The sequence below is a fragment of the Muntiacus reevesi genome, chromosome 2 (genome assembly GCF_963930625.1).
Source record: "Muntiacus reevesi chromosome 2, mMunRee1.1, whole genome shotgun sequence".
NCBI classification, from domain to species: Eukaryota; Metazoa; Chordata; class Mammalia; order Artiodactyla; family Cervidae; genus Muntiacus; species Muntiacus reevesi.
The window spans coordinates 37,538,295-37,553,177 of record NC_089250.1 but is presented as its reverse complement, the minus strand read 5'-3'; the positions used below and the strand labels follow the sequence as shown (position 1 = coordinate 37,553,177).

The 14,883-nt window shown below is 44.5% G+C and overlaps 1 protein-coding gene across 2 annotated transcripts in view; it reads right to left on the bottom strand.

Moving 5' to 3' along the window:
• DTD1 (D-aminoacyl-tRNA deacylase 1) overlaps positions 1 to 14,883 on the bottom strand; it is a 77,332-nt gene that overhangs the window by 52,904 nt on the left and 9,545 nt on the right. For both annotated transcript variants that reach the window (XM_065921305.1, XM_065921304.1), the window contains exon 4: positions 9,651 to 9,757. In XM_065921305.1, the coding sequence (XP_065777377.1) occupies positions 9,651 to 9,757 (107 nt within the window). The remainder of the gene's footprint in view (positions 1 to 9,650; positions 9,758 to 14,883) is intronic.

The window sequence follows — 14,883 nt, the reverse complement described above, 5'->3', positions numbered from 1 at the left end:
GAGAGGGTGTGGAGAAAAGGGAACCCTCTTACACTGTTGGTGGGAAAGCAAACTAGTACAGCCACTATGGAGAACAGTGTGGAGATTCCTTAAAAATCTGGAAATAGAACTGCCGTATGACCCAGCAATCCCACTCCTGGGCATACACACAGAGGAAACCAGATCTGAAAGAGACACGTGCACCCCAATGTTCATCACAGCACTGTTTATAATAGCCAGGACATGGAAGCAACCTAGATGCCCATCAGCAGACGAATGGATAAGAAAGCTATGGTACATATACACAATGGAATATTACTCAGCCATTAAAAAGAATACATTTGAATCAGTTCTAATAGGATGGATGAAACTGGAGCCCATTATACAGAGTGAAGTAAGCCAGAAAGACAAACACCAATACAGTATACTAATGCATATATATGGAACTTAAAAAGATGGTAACGATAACCCTATATGCAAGAAAGAAAAAGAGACACAGATGTATAGAACAGACTTTTGGACTCTGTGGGAGAAGGCGAGGGTGGGATGATCTGAGAGAATAGCATTGAAACATGTATATTATCAAGTGTGAAACAGATTGCCAGCCCAGGTTGAATGCATGAGACAAGTGCTCAGGGCTGGTGCACTGGGAAGACCCAGAGGGATGGGATGGGAAGGGAGGTGGGATGGGGGACTGGGATGGGGAACACATGTAAATCCATGGCTGATTCATGTCAATGTATGGCAAAAACCACTACAATATTGTAAAGTAATTAGCTGCCAACTAATAAAAATAAATGAAAAAATAAAATAAAATACAACACTTTTCAGAAAAAAAAAAAAAAGACGCTTGCTCCTTGGAAGAAAAGCTATGACCAACCTAGACAGCATATTAAAAAGCAGAGACATCAATTTGCTGACAAAGGTCCATCTAGTCAAAGCCATGGTTTTTCCAGGAGTTGGATGCATTACTGTACAGGTGTAAGAGTTGGACCATAAAGAAGGCTGAGCACTGAAGAACTGATGCTTTTGAATTGCAGTCCTGGGAAAGACTTTTGAGAGTCCCTTGGAAGGCGATCAAACCAGTCAATCCTAAAGAAAATCAAATCTGAATATTCATTGGAAGGACTGATGCTGAAGCTGAAGCTTCAATATTTTGTCCACCTGATGCAAACAGCCAACTCATTGGAAAGACCTTGATGCTGGGAAAGACTGAAGGCAGGAGGAGAAGGGGGCAACAGAGGATGAGATGGTTGGATGACATCACTGACCCAAAGGACATGAGTTTGAGCAACTCTGAAAGATAGTGAAGGACAGGGAAACCTGATGTGCTGCAGTCCATGGGGTCACAAAGAGTTGGACATGACTTAGTGAGTGAACAACAAGAAGAACCAAAAAAGGGGGAGGGGGTACAATTGGACCTCTATTCCTATCTAATCTGAGATGTCATTGCATACAGGTGGGCAAAGACATAAAGCACGACAAGCATTTCATTATTAGAAATTTAGTATAAATAGCAATGGAATACTACTCAGCCATAAAAAGGAATGAAATAATGCCATTTGCAGCAATATGGAAGGACTTAGAGATGATCATACCAAGTGAAGTAAGCCAGACAAAGAAAGACAAATATCATATATCATTTGCATGTGGAATCTAAAATAGGACACAAACTAACTTATCTACAAAACAGACTCCTAGACACAGAGAATAGACATGGCTGCCAAGGGAGAGAGGGGTAAGGGAGGGATGGAGTGGGAGTTTGGGATTAGCTGATGTAAACTATCATATACAGAATTGATGGACAACAATGTTCTGCTGTATAGCAGAAATCAAAATGACACTATAAGTCAAGTATACTTCAATTAAAATTTTTTTTGTTTATCTCTCTTTACATAGGACCCAGCTTGAAGGGCTAAAGTTAAGCAGGGACCTTTGACACAAGGAGAGTCTAGGCTTGATTTCAAACCTCCTTTTCCTTAAGTGCAGGGGTTGGTGGTGAAGACTTTAAGTGTTTGGACGGGCAAACATGGAGCTGGGGCTTAAGGGTGGTCAAATATACAAAGCCCCCTTCCTTGAGGGCTGGAGGATGGGCATAGTTATGGTGCTCACCCAACATTCGAGCGCACGCCCATGAAGTGAGTGGTACCAAGAGACACGTGAGCAGAAGTGACCAGCGACTGCTGATAAAGGGTCCCTATCCCTCTCCCCTCCTACCCAGGCGGCCGGTGTTATAAGCTGGGGGAGCCTGGGTCCCTGAGTCAGCAAATAGAGTAGACCCTTACCAACCTAGGCTGTGCTTTGGTGCTAGTAACTTTTATTGTGTGACGCTACAGAGACTTCTGAGTGTCTCCTGTGGCAGACAGCATTTCTTTTATTTATTTATTTGGCTGGGTCTTAGTTAACATATGCAAGCTCTTTAGTTGCAGCATTTGGGATCTAGTTCTCTGACCAGAAATCGAACCTGGGCCCCCTGCATGGAGAGCATGGAGTCATAGCCACTGAACCACCCTGAAAGTCCCTGGCATTTCTTAAGACAGTCCCAATAAAGATACTTCCATTCAGAGAGTAATTAACCTAAAACTTCAAAGAAAAGAGCAAGGAAGTTCTAAAATGTAGCAGGTTATGGTATGTTCATGGGGAGGATGAAAGCATGCAAGCTGCTCTCATACGTACATGTTTCCTCCATCATCCTACAGAAACACTCACACAAGCAGGAAAAAATTTACATATGCACATGTATACTAACACACCGCCCATTTGTGTTAGGGGAAAAAAAATTTTTAATTAAATGCCCTTCAAACAAGGAAAGAATACAGCCACTCAATGACCTGTTCTCTGTGGTCCCCACCCTCTCCCCCCAGATGTGTGCTCTGCCCACATGGCTCTCCAGCTGGACCTTCAATCAGCACTGCCCACAGCTGGCCACGCACGGGGACACCCATAAGGTGTGAATTCTCTGTGATAGGTGATAGCCACTGATGCAAGATGCCGAGTACATGGGGATTTGCCACACTATCCTATTTATGTGAGCTCAAAGTTTTCTATGGTATAAAATTTTTAAAATGTAAATTTCAGAAAAATTGCCATAATTAAGTGACTAACCTTTGCAATAAACAGAAATGACTATGCTCATTGAAAGAGGCAAGACCACTAACCCAGGCAGATAAAGCAACTTCTCAAGCATTTGCATCAGTGGTTGGAATGGGCTGCAATTAACTCATTAGTTCACTAAAGTACTTATGTCAAATCAATGCTGATGAAAGCAGTGTGGATCGTGATTAACTCGACAGTGCATGACCTGGCTTGAAAAAACAAAATATTGAAAAGGAAGCATTCCCAATGGGTCCACATTTTCTAGACTATGCTGTAGACCATAAGATTCAGTTCCTGTTCTGTTGTTACTGAAGTTAACTTTAAGTGGAATATCAAAATACAGTGAAACAAATTAATAACCAAAAACATGCTTTGAAATAACTTTAAATTACAAATTAAGTCAAAATATGGAAGTATGGTTCATAAACATTTATTCATATCCCAACTCATAATTAAACTAGTAATGTAGCTTTTAAACTAGTAATGTGCCAAAGCTAGTTATCTGCTTTTTGATGACAGCCATTCTGACAGGTGTGAGGTGATGTCTCATTATGGTTATGATTTGCATTTCCCTGATGACTAGCGGTGTGGAGCATCTTTTAATATGTCTATTGGCCATCTGGATACCTTCTTTGGAGAAGTGTCAGTTTAGGTCCTCTGCCCACTTTTTAATCAACTGTTTCACAGATATTGAGTTGCATAATTTCTGTATAGAATCTGGATATTAACCCCTTATCAGATATGTCATTGGCAAATTTTTCTCCTGTTCAGCAGGTGGCCTTTTCATTTTGCTGACAGTTTCCTTCACCATGCAAAAGCTTTCTAGTTTAATACAGCCCAATTTGCTTATTTTTGCTTTTGTTGCCCTTGCCTGAGGAGACAGATCCAAAAATATATTGCTAAGATCAATGTCAATGTATATTCTGCCTATTTTCTTCTACTTTTATGGTATATGATTAAGTCTTTAACCCATTTGAGTTTATTTTTGTATGTGGTATAAGAAAATGGGCTAGTTTCATTCTTTCACATGTAGCTGTCCAGTCTTCCTAACGTCATTTACTGAAGAGACATTTCCCACTTTATAGTCCTGCTTCCTTTGTCAGAGATGAACTGACCATGTAAGTGTGGCCAAAAAAGGGAGCCCTCGTGCACTGTTGGTGGGGATGTAAATCAGTGTAGTCACTACGGAAAATAGTGTGGAGACGTCTCAAAAAATTAATAGAACTACCATAAGATCCAGCAATTTCACTTCAGGATATACACCCAAAGAAAACAAAACACTGATTGAAAGAAATATGTGCACCTCTATGTTCCCTGCAGCATCATTTACAATAGGCAAGATATGGAAGCAACCCAAGTGCCCATCAATATATGAATGAATAAAGACGATGTGGTTATAAATACACAATGGGATATTAATCAGCCATAAAAATAGAATGAAATCTTGCCATTTGCAACAACATGAATGGATCTAGATGTTATCATGCTAAGTGAAATAAGTCAGGCAGAGAAAGACAAATACCACATAATTTAACTTATATGTGGAATCTAAAAAACAAACAAAGCAAAACAGAAACAGATTCATAGATACAGAGAACAAACTGGTAGTTGCCAGAAAGGGAGGGAGGTGGGAAAAGGAAGTTAAGAAGACCAAGGAACAAATTCCCAGTTATAAAATAACTAAGTCACAGGAACATAATACACAGAGTAAGGAATATAGTCAATAATACTGTAATTTTGTTTGGTGACAGATGGTTACTAGAATTATCACGGTGATCATTCAGTAACGTATTTAAATGTCGAATTGCTATGTTGTATACCTGAAACTAACATCATATATCAATTATACCTCTATCAATAAAATAGATAAATAGATAATGTAACCTTAACAAAAAGACACTGTTAATATCAATTAATGGTCAAAAAAGGAGGTTAACATTGTAAGACACTTTTATTTCCATATGTCTCCCTTATGAATCTAACCTTTTACTCAACGAAATTGTTTCCCACCTGTCAAACACAGACCATGTTTCTAACTGTGACACACACAGGCTCTGGAAACAGGCCAGTGATCCCCAGAATCTGGAGAAATACAACAGGATGAGTAAGCCTGAAGGATGGCTTTGCAAGCCTGTACCAAGGGATTCTGGTCAGCACCATCCATCGTCCAGGGAAAACAGGAACACACAGACCTGTAAACCTCAGTGCAACTACAAGTGAACTGAAGGTCAATGGCAAGGACATGAACCCATTTCTAGATCAGCTGACTCCTGGAGGGCCAAGTTCCACACACTGATCTGAGAGGTGCTGAGGCTTCACTTCTTTGAACAAATCATGTTATAGATCAGAAAGATGGAGTTAAGGAAGTTCTGTCAGAAGAACCCTGAGACTGGATGACCTGAAAGACTGTCTTCTGTTGGAAGCCAGCTTACTTAGTAGCCACATCCCATGACCTTGAACAAGTCAGTCAAGGAGAGAATCGAGCTTCCCCCGTCTTGTGGTGCTTGAGGGTCACAAGCATGGATACAAAGCTTAGAAACTGTTAGTTCTCAACTGTGTTTCTATTAACAATGATAATCTGCTACGTACTATAATCCTCCTTCAGGTGGAATAATTCATTTTTTAAAGTGAGGTTTACTTTTAGACTATACATTTCCAAAAAAAAAAGGAAAACAACATTCTCAACACTTCTTTTTTTTCCAATTTTTATCGGTATATAGTTGATTTACCAAGTTGTGTCACTTTCAAGCGTACATCAAAGTGAATCAGTTATACATACACATATACCCATTCTTTCTTTTTTGAGATTCTTTTCCCATCTAGGCCGTTACAGAGTATTGAGTAGAGTACCCTGTGCTACACAGCAGGTTCTCATTAGTTGTCTTATTTTATATATAGTTCAACACTTCCTTTAAAGAAAAAACAAAAGAAACATCTAGAAAGAAGAGCAGAGCTACTAGGCACAGTGAGAAGGCACATTACAAGTTTATGAATCCAGGTCTGCCAACTTGTAAACAAACAGACTATTTGGCTATTGAGCTGATTACCTCTCACATTATTAGAAGCCCCTTATAAGTTAAACAGATCTTCCCAGGTGGTGAAGAATGTGCCAATGCAGGAGACACAAGAGACATGGGTTTAATCCCTGTCAGGAAGATCCCCTGGAGGAGGGCATGGCAACCCACTCCAGTATTCTTGCCTGGAGAACCCATGGAGAGAGGAGTCTGGAGGGCTATGGTTCACAGGGTCTCAAAGAACTGGACACAACTGAAGCAACTTAGCATGCACTTGTTCCATGTCATGTGGGATCCTGGTTCCCCAACCAGGGATCAATCCCACGTCCCCTGCATCACAAAGTGGATTCTTAACCCCTGGACCAGCAGAGAAGTCCCTCAATTTTTTAAAAACAGATAAATCTTCTCTGTACCAGAATGTATTAGAGACAGCAGATCCAGAGAGCGGGAGACAGATAAATGAGTTACATACCAACCGATAGTCTTAGGTTTATAAACCTGGAATCACATTGCCATGTATTCTTTGGAGATGTGTTTGATTCATATAAATAGCACAGCTGCTGTGTTTTCCACATAAGTTCACAGATCTCCACTGTGTTCAATTTTTAAAACTAACCAGCCAGTTCTCATAACACCTTTGATGAGAACCTACTTCTTGACCTGATCTGAAACACCATCTTTATTACAAACCAAACTTCTCATGAACAATCAGGCTCCCTTTCAGGCCACTCATCTCCTCAGTGATCGGTTTCTCTCTTGCTCGGCCAGCACCATCTGTTTTCATTACTGTGACACTGCAATATTACATTTTATAACTAGGAAGGCCAAGCATACTCCATGAGACAACAGACAGATGAAAAGACGCTCAGCATTGCTAATTATTAGAGAAATGTAAAGTCCAGTGAGCTACCACCTCACACCAATCAGGATAGCCATCTCAAAAAATCTCCAACAATAAATGCTGGACAGGGTGTGCAGAGTAGGGAATCCTCCTACACTGTTGTTAGGAATATAAGTCAGTACAGCCACTATGGAGAATAGTGTGAAGGTGCCTCAGAAAACAAAAAACAAGAGTTACCACATGATCCAGCAGCCTTACTCTGGGGCATGCATCTGGAGAAAACTGTAATTCAAAAAGATACATTCACCCCAATGCTCACAGAAGCACTGAATATTCACAATAGCCAAGACCTGGAAGCAACCTACATGTCCACTGACAGAGGAATGGATAAAGAAGAACTGGTACATATATATTTATATATATAACGGAGTATTACTCAGCTATAAAAAAGAATGAAATCATGTCATCTGCAGCAACAAGAATGGACCTGGAGATTATCATACTAAGTGAAGTAAGTCAGACAGAGAAAGACAAATACCATATAATATCCCTTATACGTGGAATCTAAAACATGGCGCAAATGAACTTACCTACAAAACAGACTCACAGACACCGAGAACAGACTTGCGGTTGCCAAGGGAGAGGGAAGTGGAGGAGGGATGGAGGAGGAGTTTGGGGTCAGCAGATGCAAATTCAGCATATACAGAATGAATAAACAACAAGGTCATACTGTATAGCACAGGAACTATACTCAATATCCTATGACAAACCATAATGGAAAAGAGAATGGAAAACAATATATACATGTAAAGTTGAATCACTATGCGGTACAGCAGAAATTAACTATACTTGTAAATCAACTATACTTCGACAAAATATTTTTTTTAATGGTTTGGACAGTATACAGAGAAATAATAAATTCATGTCAATAATATAAATTTTTAATTTGTCTTTGATTTGGAGAGGGAAATGGCAACCCACTCCAGTGTTCTTGCCTGGAGAATCCCAGGCACAGTGGAGCCTGGTGGGCTGCTGTTTATGGGGTCGCACAGAGTCGGACATGACTGAAGCAACTTAGCAGTAGCAGCAGCAGAATGATATTAAATAGCAAATAAAAAGCACAATAAGTCCAAAGACCATGGATGAAAGTAAAAAGCTTTACACTATAGTAACTTTCAGTTCAGTTCAGTCACTCAGTCATGTCCGAATCTTTGAAACCCCATGGACTGCAGCATGCCAGGCTTCCCTGTCCATCACCAACTCCCAGAGCTTACTCAAACTCATGTCCACTGAGTCAGTGATGCTATCCAACCACCTTTCCCTCTGTCATCCCCTTCTCTTGCCTTGAATCTTTCCTCGCATCAGGGTCTTTTCCAATGAGTCAGTTCTTCACATCAGGTGGCCAAAATATTGGAGCTTCAGTTCAGCATCAGTTCTTCCAATGAATATTCAGGACTGATTTCCTTTAGGATGGACTGGCTGGATCACGTTTCAGTCCAAGGGACTCTCAAGAATCTTCTCCAACACCATAGTTCAAAAGCATCAGTTATTTGGCGCTCAGCTTTCCTTATGGTCCAACTCTCACATCCATACTTGGACCTTTGTAGTAACTTTATAGGCACTTTTTCCTGCTTTTTGAGCAAGGAGTCTGGTATCTTGTCTGCAGGTGATCTGGCCAGCCCTTAGATGTCCGAGGTAACAGACTCCATTGAGGCACAGGCCAGCACACGGGTCCCTCCCTCTGCAGCTCACACTCGTGGTTCCAGTCATGGCTGCAGACCAGAACCTCCTCTGACCCCACCCCGGAGAATCCGTGTCATTGGTCTGGGTACAGCCAGGCAGTGGGAATGTTGATTTCTCAAGTTACTCTGCTGCATGTCAAGAGGCTGAGAACCAGCAGCTTGGATTAAGGCTAACAGGTACCAAGCATACCTGCCCACCGAAAATCAGGGAAAGAAAGAAAGGCTTTCTAACGAGAAAGAAAGGCTCTGTTCCCCTTAGAAATTGTGACTCTGAACAGGGCACAGAGCTTCAGGTTTAGAGAATGCTCCCCCCAGTCCCTGCAGCCTTCCCTTCATGGCATCCTAGACGCGGGGGAGGAAGATGGAATTGCCTCCCGAGCTCTCACGCCTCCTGCCCACCTGCCTCTCAAGGGTCACTAAGTGGCTGCATTAATAACAGTCTTTAGAAGCGCTAAGCACCGTCCAGAAGCCCACAGCACACAAGGGCTAGGACAGATTTCCTTTTTCTGTTTGAATTAAATTTTTTCTGAAGGCTGGCAGAGTTGGCAGCAAGTCCAGGTCAGACGTTGCTTTAGGATTCAGAAAGAACCTCCAGTAGCACATGTAACCACACCTGGGATAAACGCACTCCACAAGCATCCCACACTTGGGCACCAGAGCCGTGGCCAAGAGGAGCTATGCCGCTCCGCTGCTGCCTCCCAGTGGCCACCAGGTGCCACAGCACCTCACCTCGGAGCAGCCCAGAGGAGGGACTGGGCAGTGCCATGGATGCTGAGTCAGGCGATGGCCAGGCCACAGCACGGAGGAGATGCAGGGCAATAGGTGTGTTCTTGGGAACGGATGCAGGAAAACAAAACCCTAGGTTCCTGCAATGAAGGGTTTTCTCCACCCCAGACTGAGACAAGCTCCAGGAACTAAGTCAAAGCCAGAAGGTGTCCCTGGCTCCCAGGAATCTGACCAACCCGATTCTGGGCTTACCTGCTTCGGGTCAGAGGCAGCAGCACCAGGGGCTGGAGATTCCAGTTCTATGGTCACAGGCCCGTCGTTCTGAATGTGAACTTGCATGTAGGCACCGAACTTGCCATCTGTAAGAGCAACGGCAGCTGTCACGAGAGGTGGAGACCTCGGGTTAAAGCTCTCTGCGATCAGTGCAATCGGAAATCTGGGAGCAGGACCAGCCAACCCCATAATAAGGGAAACACAAGACCACACACAGCAGAGGGGCCCTGCGTGCCCTGCAGCCCCAGCAAGGGAGTGGACCAGGGAAATCATGGGTTAACAGGACTGTGAAGCCATGAGGACATGAAGTGTATGAACACTTTGGAGGGCAAAGAATTTGGTAAAGTTCAACATGAACCAACACCACAACTCTGGAATTCCACTTTGGGGCAGATAGCCCAGTGTTTACGACCTGGGGTCTCGTGGAGGGACAGATGGGCACAGGGTGCTAATGATGCAGCACTGTTTGACCTTGAGAATCCTGACCCTGGAAGTCAGAGAAGGGTGAGAGGTCCCTGGTGAGAGGGGCTCCCTGGGGGTGGCTCCGCAGGGCACAGGACTAGAAGGGCCACGGGATTCAGGGACCCAGCCAGCTCCAAGGCCTCTGCGTCCCTCCTGCAACACAGGGAGACCAGCGAAAGGATCGAGGTTGAAATACAAGTTCGAGGAGCAGGGTATGCCCGTGTGTAGAGTCAGGGTCTGCTCTCCACATCACGGTCTGAGGGACCACGACTGCCTGCCCATCCCTGGGGGTCATGGTGCACTGCAGCTCAGACAGGCTTTCAAGACGTGGAGGAGGGACACCTGCTTAGTTCTTCACTCCAGTGGTCCCCACAGTCTCCTGGGGAGGAGCTTGCTTCACGGGGAGCACCCTTCACAGGATGGACAACCTCTGGGGGACAGGCCAAGGAGAAGGGCGGCCCAGGAGCCCCTTGGGGCTCCCCCCTCCAGAGTGGCTCGGCCCTGGGGCCCCCGGACACCAGACCTGCCACAGCAGCAAGGGGTCCCTCCAATGATCCGTGACCTCATGGAAGGTCCCGGCAGAACAGGCTCGGGCAGTGGTGCGGGCAACTAAGAGAAGCCAAGCTGCTCGCCATTTTTAGAGGCGACACGGATCTAGTTCCCACTGGGCAGCCAGTCGTGTGCAGATGACAGTGGCTTCCTGTGGCCTTCGCTTAGATTAAAGTGGCCGTTCAGATCCACAGAGCTTTTGTGCTACCCCTGTCAGGAAAGCTAAAAAGACATCAGCTAGGGAGGAAATCATGTGTTTAATTGCAGGCTAAAAATTATGGTTACAATTAGGAGCAACTTTGAGCCGCTGCTCTCCTCAGGGAAGCTGAAGGCAGGCTCAGGAGGAAAGGAATTATTTCCGACCTTGAATTTCTGTTGCCAGGATATACAGCATATGCTTCACCCCGTTTATCATTCTAAGTAGCAAGATATTTTTTTTTTTTGCCTGTTTTTCTTCAGTTAAGAACAGAACTATTGTGTGCCTTTCCACTTGTATGGACAATAAATCCAAAGACATGTTTCAAGAAGTCTTAAAATGGTAATATATATATATTTTTCCCAGTCCAGCTCACAGAGTAAAGCCCCCAAGAAAAATTACAATGGTTAGGAAAAATAAAAACAATTAAGAAATAATAATAATGTCAAAAGGCAGGAACTTATCTACAAAACTACATCTGGGCTCCAGTGGTGATATAATCAGGTTGCTCTGAAATATAAGTCCCACATGTTTCCAGCAGGAACACTCCCCATCGGGGCCAATCCCGCAGGGTCCAAGGGCCCTTACCAGCCCCAAATCACAGCACTCCATGTACCCACAAAGGCTGATGTCCACGCCACTGATGTCAATGCCTGACAGCCTGCCCACCTCCACCAGGAAGCCACGCCCTGCCTCTCTGTGGCCTGGTGTCTTTCAGGATGGCCAGCCACCACAAGGAGCGTGCATGGGAGTACAGGCAGGGCACTGGCCCAGAGCCCAGCAAATCAGCATGCAGGAAAGCTGGTCACTCTCTTTTTATATATCTATGTGTGTATGCATGCATTCATTTGGCTGCACCAAGTCTTAGTTACAGCACGTAGGATCTTTGATCTTCCTTGCATCATGCAAGATCTTTAGTAGTGGCATATGAACTCTCAGTGGCGGCACATAAGATCTAGTTCCTTGACCTGGGATCGAACTCGGGCCCCCTTCACTGGGAGCGCAGAGCCTTAGCCAACTTGACCACCAGGGAAGTCCCTAAAGGCAATTTAAAAAAAATAAGACACAGGTATAGGTGGAAAGAAACTCCTTTCACTCTTGTCACCATCCAAAGATAGGAAATGACTCAGCATGAAAAGAAAAGTTTGAATCTTTCAGCAGGGGAAGCAGAAGAGTTTAAAAACCTCATGGACTTGGGGGTCTACAGATTCAGATCTCAACAAAGATGTGATTCCCCCATCAAGAATTCCTAGATTTACATGAACAGTAATGCCTCTGGCATCGTAGCACTGGCCAAAGTATGTAACACAGGCTTCCACTGAAAGTTCACTCATGTGGTGAAAATGTTTTAAGTATTAATAGTAAAAAGAGAAGAAAATTAAGCAAACATATAAAAAATTAACCATGAAGGAAAGACTTGACATGGTCTTCCTCCTTTGGGCACTTTCTCTGCAAGATGAACCTTCTGGGGCTAGGACATGCCCAGAGGGAATAGGGATCGGGGTGGGGGGTGGAGGGCAGTCAGAAGTCTCCTGCACTCCTTAAACAACCTTCCACATTCCTCTAGCTCTCTGCCGCCCACCATGGATCAGACCTGCACGGAATACACAGGTAGCTCTTTTTAATCCACCCTCTTTTAAATCCCCTTTGCTGAACAAAGCTGACAGGTAAGCGCTTTCCTGGACTGAGCACAAAACGGCTGAGAGTGGGAACAAGATGCTGGAGAGTGGAGATCCCTCTTTTCAACTGTTCCATTCTGGTATCACATTTATTTTTGTTTCCTAACTATAAAAGCAACACATGCTCAGAACTCAACTCTGAGAATGGTTAAGGACACCTGCTAAGTGGTACTTTCAGCATTCATCTGAAGGATGGAGGTCCTGGGTGGAGGGTGGGGTGGGGCTGCAGGGGGCCACATGGGAACTCAGCATCCTGAAGCCCACTCAGGTTGGGGGTGTCCATGAAGCGCCCTCAGCCTCAGGCTTTTTCTACGAGAGGGGAGGACTGAGGATTTGCGCGCTGGGTTTCTCCCCCTAAAGCAAGTATTTGAAGGAAAGGCAGAGGATGAGAAAAACCCTCTGAGAACAGCAGGGGTGTGAACTGCAGAAGACGAAAGATAGTCACAAACTCTGACATTTCTTCCACTGCAGGCGGGTCTCTACCCTTCCCCCAGAATCTGGGCAGCTGAGTAACTGCCCTGACCAACAGCACGTAGGGCATGACAGAGGCCACTTTCCGGGCCTGTCTGTGGGGCTGGCGCTTCCACTTCCTGCTCCCTGAAGCGTCCCCTTCTGGTCGGGGAAGCCAGGCACCACTGTAGAAATCCAGCTACTCCACGACGGCTGGGCTGGAAGAAGCCAAGCAACGTGGGGCGCCCTGGGGAATCAGAGGCGGGACACAGAAACAAGATGCACAGAGGCCGGCCCAGAAGCAGGTCCCCAGGCCCAGCCAACACTGCGGCCGCCACCTGGCAGCACTGACCATGCCATGGGTCTCCACTGTGAAGGCAGGGCAGCCCCTGTGTTAGCTGCCCAGTCGTGCCCGACTCTTTGTGACCCCGTGGACTGCAGCCTGCCCGGCTCCCCCATCCATGGGAATTCTCCAGGCAAGAATACTTGAGTGGGTTGTCATGCCCTCCTCCAAGGGATCTTCCCAACCCAGGGATCGAACCCGGGTCTCCTGCATTGCAGGAGGAGTCTTTATCGTCTGAGTCAGGAAATCCTTCAGGCTGATCTGGGTCTGGGACAAGTGCCTGGCCAAGCCCTTCCAAGATTCCTGACCTGCAAAATTGTGATGAAGATAGTCTTTTTGTTTGTTTGTTTTTACTTGAAAATACTGGATTTAGTAGAAAATATCACATTGTAAACAAGTCTATTGACCCATTAGCTTAAAACAGCTTTTAGGCACAATCACACCTAAAAGCTAAAGATGAGATACTGGGACCAAACACAGCGCTTAAAGAGAGGCCTGAGCTAGGCTCTGGAAGATCTTTCCCAGAAACAGAGGCAGCAGCAGCTTCCAACTGGCACAAAAACAGGGAGGAGGAGGACACATCCAAACCATCAAGGCACAGTAGTAAGAGGAAATCAGAGCAGTACACTCATCTTGTGAATAAAGAGTGAAGGAGTGAGGGGCAAAAGCATTGTGTTTCCTGATGTTCTGGGAACCTGAGACCATGCGACATGAAGCCAGGAGGGTTAGAAGGGCAGGATATTTTACGTGGGGAAAGGATATTAGGCAACTTAGAAGAAGTTGGTATGCTTTGGGCACTTAGCTCTGAGGGATGTAGACATGTAACCTGGGAGGTGATGGATGTCAACTTGTTGTGGTCATTTCACACTACATACATATGTCAAGTGGCTAAACCTAACAGAGTGTTATAGGTCAATTACATCTCAAAAGAACTGGAAATTTCTTTTTTTTTTTTTTTTGGAAATTTCTTTTTTTAATTTCTTGGGGTCAGGGTTAAATTTTTTAATTTTTGAATTAAACTACCTTGTCTTAAAGTCACTGAAGAGACCCTGAAAATCTTCCAAGAAAGAAAATGCATTCAGCAGTTCATGTTCCTTCAGCTCACAGAGGACTTTCCACATTGGAGGTGAAAGCCAGAATCTCAAAATGAACCCAATGACAGTGAGTGTGTAAAACATGCTCCCTGCACTTTGTTCCATTAAAGAAGAGCAAGCGAGGCCTGGGAGATCACCATAGGGCCTCTGAAAGCCCAAAGGAACTGAAAATAAATTCTAATTAAAATCCCTGGCATCATCCATGTTGGCTTTTCATCAAAATGATCTGATGTTTCATATCCCATGAGCTTAAATTCTGATCCATTATAAAATTATAGTGTTTACAGTACACTGCTTCAGGCACCTCACATAATGACCTGGACAAAATACACATCTTTTCAAAAAGTAAGAGCTGTTTTTAGAACACAAAGCACTTAAAGGTACATGGAACACTTGTGTTGAAGGGCTTAGGTGAAAGTGGCCTTGTTTTCACCCGAGC